At 41.2% G+C, this 11,038-nt stretch overlaps 2 protein-coding genes across 5 annotated transcripts; one reads left to right on the top strand and one right to left on the bottom strand.

The window, feature by feature from the left end:
- The first annotated feature begins 158 nt into the window (after positions 1-158).
- Positions 159-4,726, top strand: tmem234 (transmembrane protein 234). Its single transcript, XM_030391629.1, has 5 exons — positions 159-389; positions 744-895; positions 981-1,047; positions 2,072-2,164; positions 2,502-4,726. Exons 1-5 carry the CDS (start codon positions 377-379, stop codon positions 2,609-2,611), a joined length of 435 nt encoding a protein of 144 aa, XP_030247489.1. The 5' UTR covers positions 159-376; the 3' UTR covers positions 2,612-4,726.
- dcdc2b (doublecortin domain containing 2B) lies at positions 3,446-10,667 on the bottom strand. 4 transcript variants are annotated; one of them, XM_030391617.1, is made up of 15 exons: positions 10,413-10,664; positions 9,936-10,230; positions 9,749-9,800; positions 8,086-8,156; positions 7,540-7,671; positions 7,314-7,448; positions 7,101-7,140; positions 6,481-6,546; positions 6,124-6,295; positions 5,919-6,028; positions 5,702-5,770; positions 4,778-4,843; positions 4,575-4,652; positions 4,377-4,454; positions 3,446-4,278 (listed from the first exon to the last, which is right to left on the bottom strand). In XM_030391617.1, exons 2-15 carry the CDS (start codon positions 10,217-10,219, stop codon positions 4,219-4,221), a joined length of 1,413 nt encoding a protein of 470 aa, XP_030247477.1. In that variant the 5' UTR covers positions 10,220-10,230; positions 10,413-10,664; the 3' UTR covers positions 3,446-4,218. The 4 variants fall into 4 exon arrangements, with proteins under 4 accessions (XP_030247477.1, XP_030247474.1, XP_030247476.1 ...); XM_030391614.1 differs by having other exon boundaries at positions 3,446-4,454; positions 10,413-10,667; XM_030391616.1 differs by having other exon boundaries at positions 3,446-4,454; positions 10,321-10,426.
- Positions 10,668-11,038: the final 371 nt, after the last annotated feature.

Here is an 11,038-nt window from a genome sequence, read left to right on the forward strand (position 1 = left end):
GGAGTGTTATTTATACATAATATATAATAATGTGAAATTAGAGCAGAAAAGAAAAGAAAGAGGGGGGAGTGTTCGGTGTTGCTGAGCAGGTTTTTGCGCCCTCTGCTGGTACATTTTAGTACCATGACACTGACACATCCCGAAGTTGCATTCAAGATCGCAAGAGATGATAAATGTTGCAGTTGTCATACAATGATTCGTGAGTTAGTTTCTTGGGTTGCTTTTTAATTCATTAAGCTTCCTAGATTACCTTTATCTTAGTTTATAAAAAAGTATTGAAACTGTTTATTAATCCGTCCATTTAAATATTATTCAGTAACAACTGTGGCGGCGAACAGTCAGTGAATGCAACTTCTGAAGGGTTGTTTACAACACGATGGTGACCATAGGTGAGTGGCTAACAGGCTAAGTTTATACTCCCAAATCATGACATTTACCAGTATTTTAAAGATAGCTTTTGTATTTTGATATCGAATATTAATGCCCAAGTATATGCGTCCTCGTTAGCGCGATTAAACAGAGAACTAAACCAAATATACCTGCCATGTCAGAGCTAATGCTAAGGAAGTAAGCTAGCTAAAGGGGAATACAGGTATTTGTAGCTCAGGTGCTAACAGCTTGCCCTGTTTTTACTGAGTCCTGACTTGGTCAATGCTTGGCAGACGAGCCATATGACAAGGGTAGAGCATATTTATTAAGTATGAAGTGATGGGGTGACTGTATGTGACTGCCTTGTGTTGAAGGGGAGCTGCTGAGCCTCCTGCTGGTGTCAGTGCTGTGGGGCTGCACCAACCCCCTCCTGAAGAGAGGCACCGAGGGGATAGAAAATGTCACTGAGACCAGCAGAGTCTCACAGCTCCTGGCTGAGCTCAAGTTTCTTTTCCTAAACCTAAAGGTAAATCCTGACACCCCCTCTTCTTGTTTGCCAGTGTGCGTGCTTTTCTCCCTACAAGTGGTTTTAATTGCACCTTCCTCCTCAGTACCTGGTCCCATTCCTCCTGAACCAGAGTGGCTCTTTGGTCTACTATTACACGCTGTCCACCACAGGTGAGACACGCACTCCATAATCAACCTCATCGCTGTCTGGTGGCAGCTTCTGTCGAGGCGAATGGGTTCAGTTCACACACAAGAAAATGAAATCTCGCAGCTGAAACTTTAACACAGACACAGGTGCAGTTAATACCACCGATGATGGCTCAGTTTCCTTAATTATGCCAGTAAACTCTCCGAGTATACTCATGATTAACAGTGACTGGAAGTGAGTAACCTAATTGTAATGCAGCCCTCATTAGTGTTATGAATTAAACCCGTGTGTTTCCCGCTATGACATATGTACATACATGACTTCAGCTCCCTCTGGGTTGTCAAGAAAGACCCCCCCCCCCCCCCATTAATTAATTTGTATATTAATTCCGTTAACAGGCTGTTCAACACAGGCAGGATTGGCAATCTGAATAGACATGTCAATGGATCTCAAATATTCCAGTGTCATGGACCTACTACAGCAACAAACAGTTACGTTTTGTTAATGATTAATCTGCTGATTATGAATCTTTTGATTTTTACTGTGTTAGAAAAAATGTCAATTACAATTCCCTCTTGAAGTTACTACGATTTGAGACGATGAGAAGCAGCACATTTACATATTTGAGTTTCTGAAGCATACAAACATGCGGCAGTTTAGCTTGAATAATAAGTTAATTAACCAAGGATTTTCTTTTGGTTAACCCAGAGATATTGACCCCATGCCAATTTGTAAAACATGACCCTGCTTGATGGAAAATGTGCAGTGAAATCATAAATAAGTGATATTTCTACAGGTTTTAGTTTTGTGAAGTTTTAGAAATGATGCAACACAACTTTTACATAAGACAAAGAGTTCACATCCATTTCCAAAACACAGGTTTTAAAGATGCATGACCTGGATTTTATTTAACGTAACGGTTAGTTACCGCGTGAAGAGCACAACATCCTCTCTTAATGTCAATTTTCATTTTGCTCACAGATTTGAAACGCATGTTAATTTGGTTGCGGAATATAAAAACAATTTTTCTTATTTTCTCTCATCCAGATTTATCGCTCGCTGTCCCTGTTGCCAACTCTCTCACCTTCCTTTGCACTCTGCTCACTGGCAAGGCACTGGGTGAAGAGTTTGGAGGCAAGCGTAAGTGACTCATCTTCGTGCGCCTCAAACACAAGCCTTCTGCTCAGAGCCGGGGCAGCCACACAGCATGCAATATTGATACCCACAAGGACAAATCTGGGACGCTAAGATGTTACAAGCTTTAGGGTCAAACATTAGGCTACTGGAACGTGTTCAGAGATTTCAAAGACCAATTTAACTCATTTGCATAAGCAAGACATTTCTGGCATACCAAGATGTTATTGAGCTACTAATCCCCTCTTGTGAATGTCTCCTTTACTGAACTGGTTGGGTTCTGTTTTTTTAAGATGTGCTTTTCTTTATGTTAATTTTCTTGCATATCATGTGCCCCTCACAGAGGCCGTCGCGGGAATGTTCCTTACCATGGCTGGCATCACTCTGTGCGTTATAAGCTCTATTGATGACAAAGACGCTGGGAAGCAGGATATGACGCAGGCTGTTCACTAACAGAGATCAGGATTAAAGCAAACTCTCCCACACCTTCAAGGGATTCCTCAGCAGGGAAAGGAAAGAGGGCCAAAGGAGCGCCAGAGAAGGACTAGAGGGGGCAATTTAGATTCAGACAGCGACTCCTAAGAGCAACGGTTCTGGTGGGAGAATTGCTCCTAAATGAACTCAGCGTGAGCTTCAAAAGACCTGTCCAGAGACTGTCTCACCAAGCTGAAGGGGATGTGGGTTCACGCAGGGTTCACTTCAAGGCTAGACCAGATTTATGGTGCTTGCATAGAAGTTGGTGGTTGTTAACTTTTACTTTTAAACACTCCGCTACCCCTCCATGTGACTAGCATCTGCATAAATGCTGTAGAGGCCACATACAAATGAGGCCAGGGTTTAAAATGGACCAGTTAGATCCAACCTCCTGGTTTAACGGGGACATTTTACAGCGATGGCCTTCTGTCCACTGTGGTGTGTGTTTGAGGAGGAGCAGGAGACAGAAGAGAACTAATTGGTGTTTATCTGGAACATAAAGCTGTTATTTATGCGTATTTTGTCCTCGTTCTGCTTACTGAGATAGATATACTACTGTTATTTCTGAAGTTCTTCGAGAATGAAATGTCCAAGGACTTGTAGGCTTTGTAAACAACGCAGATGTGACAGTGATGGACATAGTAATATATATATATATATATATATATATATATATATATATATATATATATATATATATATATATATATATATATATATATATATATATATATTTTATTCTCACAGTATTTAATTGACACAAAACACTGTCCAGGTGACTTTGTCATTTTTGTGCATATATTCTGTCTGTGATGTGGCTGATATTTTATTAACAAATTGTTGGCAAAACAACTCCTCATGGTATGATCTCCTCACTGATTTCTGCAAATCAAACATACATTCAGGCTTAAAATGTCCCAAAATATTTGTTTCTCGTGTACAAATCACACATGGAAGAAGTAGCATCACTAAAGATCTACACAATATCTATTTTAGAATTGAGGAACAGGTTGGAAACCGTATCAAACAACTGTACAAGACAACAAACACCACCATTGGAAAGCTTGTGGAATGTGATTTAAAAGGTATACTGTACACAGGATTACTTGTTCGTAAACACACCGATCAAAGTTGGCCTAGTGAGCTAGAGTGCAACATTGCCCAAAGGTTGATGCCAAGAAACATCTCGAACACTGCAAAATACTAAGAAAATGAGAAAATACAGGCAGAGAGGAAGGGCCTCTGGAGATACAGAATAAAGTGATGATTGAAATGATTACAATTATGTAAGTCTATACTTGTTTTTTCTGTTTTGTTTTGAGGAGAATCCTGCATAGTATACCTCTTAAGTCTGTCGCTGCTGTGGTCTTATGATAGTGTGTCAGTCTCCTGTAATTCCTGTATTTGGATTTCTTCGGAGCATGTTCACATTTTCGACTCTTCTCAAATTAAGTAACATTATTATTACTCGGCTCATTATCACAGTTGAAGTACTATCAGTTTAACGAAACATTCATTCGGCCGCATGAGTCATCGTAGGAGCAGTAATCGCTGGGGCAACTGCTGTGATGGCTGTAGGGAGACCGTTATGTTGATGCGACCTCGTCATGATGATGTTTCTGTTCTGCTGTAATCGACAGGGCGTCCTGTTTGAGCGAATGAACAAGACAGAAACCCACATGTTGTCATTAGTTATGGTGATGACGTCATGCACCGTTTTAGGATGCGAGATGCGCAAACTTGCCTTTTCCTCTATGTTCTTTCTCTGAGAGGTGGATGACGAGGGCCGCGCGTTTGAAGACGTGTGATTCAGCTCCGGCTCCTTTTGAAAAAAAAAAGAAAAAAAAGAGTTGCATTGATTGCTGTTTTTTTGTACTAATGAATGGTAGCTGTTCAAAAATGTTCTAAGCTTTGGCAGTGTGTGTAGGTGTGTGTAGCGTACCAGTTTTTCAGTAGCAGACTCCTCGGTCTTGACAGAATTTTCAGTCTGTTTCACACTATCTTGCCAGGATGGAGGTGCCTTTCACAGGACAGAAATATCATCTTGTGAACCATTTTAAACACAATAAAATAAATCCTCTTTATTAAGACACATTTACTATGACTATGTAAATGTAACCACCCACCCACTCTGATATGCTGTACCTGCTTTCCATTGTGTTTGTGTAGGTGTTCTGCCTCGCTGTGCTGCTCCCTCTTGATAATTTGTCTCTTGAGGAAAAAAACCACACATGCCGAATTCGGTATCACACGTGTTTGTAGCAGAAATACACAAATGGGGAGTATGCAGTAGAGTATGCAGTAGATGTTTATGTATCAGGCACTGAAATATATGTAGAATGACCTTCAGGACTGATTGAGTCATTTGTTTAAAGATGAGCTAATTGACTTTTTTTGTCTTTACCATGTTCAGATAGAAATATGTAACATATTTATTACAGTTTAGCTTTTAACTGTGTAGACTATGATTTAACAAAGAGCCCCATAAGGCATGAAACTAAAATGTGCTGTCCAAACCATCATGTATGCATCTCCAGGTATCTGTTATTTTCAAAATGTTATCCTCAACGTCCATCCACAATGTCAAAAATGTCACTTAGATAACAAAAAAAAAGATTCACATGGAGCTGGAGCTACTACAATTGGTTAATTATTTGATTCAAAGAAAATTAGTTGCCCATCATTTCGACAATTAATTTATAATTTCAGTTCCAGTTTCTTAAATGTAAGGATTTTCTTTGTTATCATGATAGTAAATGTGGAGTCCTCGGACTTTGTACTCTTGATTGGGACTAAAGACGCAATTTGCACAAAGGTACAATGTGTATGAATTGACCACCTGCTAGCTTATAAGCTCAGTTAGCTGTGCAGCTAGTTGGTGTTTAAACCACTATCACATAGCAATTTTTTGATTTTTTACACTTAAGTTCTTGCATATTGTGCCTTTTATTTACAAAATGATTGGTCAATCAGTCGTGCAAATAATCAGCAGATTAATCAATAGTGATAATAATTGTTAGTTTCAATGCTACATGGAACATACAAAAAAATAGTTTAATACATGCCTACCTGCTGCGTGTTGTGCAGAGGATCGTTTTGGTTGGCTAGTTCCTCATCCTCCACTATTTCTGCAACTCTCTACAGACACAAAAATGAGATCCAGATTTAGAACTAGCTCTGCTATAAACCTATATGCAATTTCAGAAATTCATTTACCTCCTTCAGTGATCATTTAGCACTTAATAACATGATCACACCATGCAGTTGAGAAGGTTGGAAGGCTGACCTGGTCAACAGGAAGCTCTGTCGCTGTGTTCTCGTCCTCATGCACCTCCTCGGCCCCTCGTACCTCCTCTCTTCTCTTCCGCGCTGCTCTTTTAAACACGCTGGGCAAGACTGTGATGAACAGAGATCAAAACTTAAATGATGCTACCATGATAATCAACACAAATTGAAGATTTTTAAATGTTAGATTTAAAAGTGACAACAACCAGATCCATTGCTGAGCGGTGGTCTTTGCTGTCGTCTGTTGTTGTTGTGTATCTTGACCGGCCTGGCAAAGAATGCAGACGTGTCATCTGCTCCTTCTCTCCTGCTCCTCTGCTGTGTGGCTGCTGGACCTGCAGCTTCATCTCCTGTCGACTTTACCCTTCGACCATCGGACTGAAAGCCATGACATACAGCTGAATTATTACAGCTTAATTTATTTGTGTGCTACATATAGACAAAAACACCTGCTTCCAAGTTTGTCCCACTGGTGTATTGGAAGTGTCCACCAAACCAATTAACAGTCCAAATATAGCTCTTGTGGTGTGAATTCTAGAAAGTGGAGATTGTTTTTTTGATACCTCAGGGGAGTCGAGGAGAGCCGAATCACTGTACTGGTCTTCTGGACCGCTTCCTGCTTTCCTGTTCTATGAGAAACACACAAACGTAAATTAATTGCAGGCTGCAGCGTAAAAATGCAAGTAAAAAAGTATTTTATCATTAAAAAAGAAATGTCTCTATTTTCATGTGTGTGTTTACATACTGTAAACATAACAGACACAGATGCACATGATGTCTTCAATCATAAACAATGATAATAAACAAGTTCTTTAAAACCATGACAAAAGTGATGGCTAACTGTCCAGAGAGAAACCAAACTTCTGTAGACTCGCAAGCAAATAAGAACAAAGGAAAACAAACCAGGACAGACCAAAGTTGCCAAATCATGCACAGCAACCTAAACAAAATTGTAATGAATTATTAATAAACAAATTATCAAAAGCAAAGGTTCTAAAAGAAAAAACTTAAAGAGCCAAATCTTAACAATAGTTTTAATGAACAAATACATTATGATACAAAAAAGCCCTACAATAACTCTAATCCCAATATAAATTAAACTCTGTATACAGAGAAACAATTCTAAGACTTGATCTTAAGCCGTAAAAGTAAGTGCTTAAATTAAAGTATTGAGTGAACGTACCTCATTTCTCCTCAACAGCCTTCTCTTTCCTGGGTAATACCTTCAAAATAAAAGAAAAACACAGGGATGTGAAAAGGTGAAAGGGAAAAAGGAAGCAGAAAAGTTTTCTTCGTCTTCTGTTGTGTCTCATTAATCATATTACTGTAGTGAGCAGATCAACGGCACTTAAACACCCATCTTTACACACTCACAGACGACCTTGCATAACAATACCTCTCTGCAGCTTTTGAAACTAACAGCTCCACATATGGGAGTTTCTTGAACCTCTCTGTTCCCACGGCAACATAGAAGTGGCCGGTCTCCAGCTCGGCAGCCGAGGACACAGTCGCTCCTTCCAGAGAGCACAACCTGATGAAGCACAGGGTTTATATTATATTTACTGGATATCCCTTGTGTTCAACAGAGTGTGCATGAGTGTGTGTATGCGACTGTCACTGACCTGCGCACAGCTCCGGTTCGTAAGCTGACCTTCTCTGTGACCAGACCCAGTATCTGCTCCAGGTCCTGCCGCATGGTCCGAGGAATGATGAATCGGAACGGTGGACAGAGGAGATCTCCATTACGGAAAACACTAAACGTACACAAACACATTCCCATATGTACACTCAAACAGTTGCTATTCCTGTGCTGGCCATGTTGGGATCCTTTCCTAATGTTATTCCAATGTAAGTGATAGAGAACAAACTCTAAAATCCTTGTTCTTCTTGTGGAAGAATGCTTTCTAAAGTACAGCCAAAGACATTAGATTTCAGCAGTCAGTAGTCAAAGTTTCGCTCAAAGAAAAGTCGGGGGGGGGGGGGGGTCACCAAAGTCAGCAGGATTCATCCTCTGGGGACCTTGAATGTCTCCAGTTTCATGGCAGTCTATCCAGTAGATGAGGTATTTAATTTTAGACCAAAAGGGTGAACGGTTTTTCGTACGAAAATATGCCTAAATGTATTACAGATAATCATGTGTGTGTTTGCCGGTAGTGTGTCCAACTTACTGCAGAATGCAAGGCACGGGTATAAACTTCCTCCATTTGGCTGAGACATTTGGCCTCTGGGTCACTTTGGCCTGCAAAGGACACTGACAAAAGTCAGATGCAGGGTACTGCAAAACATCATAATGTTGTAATTTCCTCAGCATTATTGAAAAATTCCCTCATCGGCTTTATGTCATCCATCAATAACACTGCACGTCCATCAAAGCAAAATCAGCTATTCTCAAAGTGTAATGACTGACTAAATATTCTGCTCATGCCAGCTCAAGTGCTGCAGCCATGGAAACTAACGTCACTGAGAGACTTCTCCAGTGGCAGCGTCCAATTCGAGGGCTCCTCTCAAAGCCGCTACCCATGTCGGCCCACATCAATGAAATGTGGAGCCACTGTCCGTGTCTCTGAGGACGTAACTGGACCAAGTCAATCAACATCAATAATCTTCCATTATTGTTCTTACTTGTGGCAGAGAGTTAATGCATTTACAGTGGAAAACGAGGCGTGGGGCGGTGAATACGGGCATTAGGCCTGCCCAGACATGCACATAGCCCCGATTGCACTGTGTGGAAGCATAACTCTTTGTCTCACCAGCAGGATCAAACACAACTCACATACTGACATACTTCCTGCGTTGCTCCACAGCAACCACAACACAGGCATCTAAGACTCTAAAAACCAAAGACTCAGCTCTCCAAATGGCAGACACCCAAGGCACACACAGTTAGTCTCCGCTCCTTTTTATGTTTGTCAGAAAAGTAACACTGGCGGCTTAAGACCGAGAGTGCGGTCATCCCTGCCAGCTGGTCAGAATACAAAGCGAGCACTTGTCAGCTTGAGTGGTTCGGTGTGTGTACTTGTGTGTGAAATCAATTTTGTGTGAATGTTAAGAGAGCTTCTGCCTGCATATTAGTACCATCATTATCACCATGCCCCTGCTTGCATAGAAGTTACAATTAAATAGCAAAAGAGAGAAGAGTTTGGTTCAACTGCATTAAGAGATCTTTGTTGATGAAAATAATCATTACCTCTGGGAGGATCTGCTCTCTGATGACATCCAGCTGAAATTGTATACACTCAAAGGTCCCATATCATCCCACATTTGATTATAAAGCAGGTCTAGATGCTATATAAATACTGTAAAAGCAACACTCAACCCAGGTAGAAATCTATCCAATCCAAAGCATGGACACCTCTTCTAGAGGGACAAAATAAAAGTAGACCTGAAAGTGAGCAAAATATTGGACCTTTAAAAGGGCACCCTGCAAGCCTTATGACTGCACTCTAGACAACACAATCATTGTTTCGTGCAATTTACATGACAACCAGTGACATCAATGGGACGATAAGTGCAAAGGGTGACCCCCTCACACACACACACACACACACACACACACACACACACACACACACACACACACACACAAAGTGCATCTGATCTATCTGATGCTAACAGGAGAATGTGTCGTCACAATTGTAGGCAAATGTGAGCTGGACTCGGTTAATGGAAAATCCTGCAGTCATTTTCCTATTTGATTTGGCAGCAGTCCAAATGGATCAACTCGATATGAGCACAAAGCGGCCTGGTGGTGCATTCCTCCTGGTTAGACTGCGATTAATGAGTGATGGAGTGTAAAAGCAAGCTGTCCACATGGCAAAAATAAAAGCCTACCTGAGTTTCTTCACGGGCAGCAGGATGCTTTTTTGTTCCCCTGTTCAGATAACTGTACATCAAAACAATAGACAACAAAAGGTATGATAGGATTCATTCTAAATGAATTTAGTTTCATTTTAGAGAGAGCAACTGTGCATTAAAATGATCCTCAATGTCTCTACAATTAATGTACTTTTGTACTCACTCCAGCTTCTTGAACCTTTCAAAGCCAGCAGCAACATACTGGGCTCCTGTCTGAAGGTCCTCCAGCTCTGTGATCCTGTGGCCCTGTCTGGGTGTGTACAGGTTCCTGACGGCGAGTGGAGCACCGATGCTCTGGGTCACTTCAGTCAGAAAGGCCTCCATAGTGGCCACCTGTCGCTGGTTCACCACAAACCTCCGTCCGCTGTAGAATGGATCTCCATTCCTGTACACCACCACGCTTTTCACTGGAGGCAGGACAGTTGCGGCTGCGGTGCTGGCAGCCATCTCCGAGCCAGCTGTTACAGTCACAGACACAGTTTAAAAAACACATAACTCTGTCCAAATACATACAATTTCACCTCTGACCATCTTCATGACATACATACGTTTACATTCTTTGGATCACATAACCACAGATTCACACAGACACAGTAAATCATCCTCTAAATCACACAGACACTAATGCTCAGTCACTCACACGCCTGGTGGAAGACGATGAGAAGAAATCGCAGAAATTGAAGCCAAAGGTGAAAATCAGTCCCTTCCGTTGTTGTGGTCTGTCTGGACTCCCACTCGCCACGTTTGGCTCTCTCTCTATTCCCCTAAAACACACACACACACACACATTCACACACTACTCCACTGACGGTGGTGAGTATTTCCTGGTTGCTATGGCAGCGTGACAGCAATGACTGGCTTTGTGGGGCAAACCCATGGGCAGCAACCACAACAAAAGAGACAGCGGGAGGAGGAGAGAATGGGCGGCTCGCCATGTTGTAAGCTGAATCAATAAGATAACCTCGAGACCCAGTTGTCTGTTTTTTTCCACAAAAAAGAGATCGCCACAGATATCTATATACCGCATATTAACACGACCAGGCAGGTGCAATAACAATCAGGTCATGGAACTGATACTGTAATTCTCAATGGTGATGCTCTTTAAATAAAGCATTTAAAATAAAAGACTAAAAAAATTAGAACTTGATGAGCAGGTAAGACAATTTACAATTTTTTGTTTTGTTTTGTTTAGGCTTTAAAAGCGTCTTCCCCTGGGTGCTCTTTAATGACATTAACATAAAATGACCGCTTAATAGGAGACACGCA

The sequence above is a fragment of the Sparus aurata genome, chromosome 16, assembly GCF_900880675.1.
Source record: "Sparus aurata chromosome 16, fSpaAur1.1, whole genome shotgun sequence".
Taxonomy (NCBI): Eukaryota; Metazoa; Chordata; class Actinopteri; order Spariformes; family Sparidae; genus Sparus; species Sparus aurata.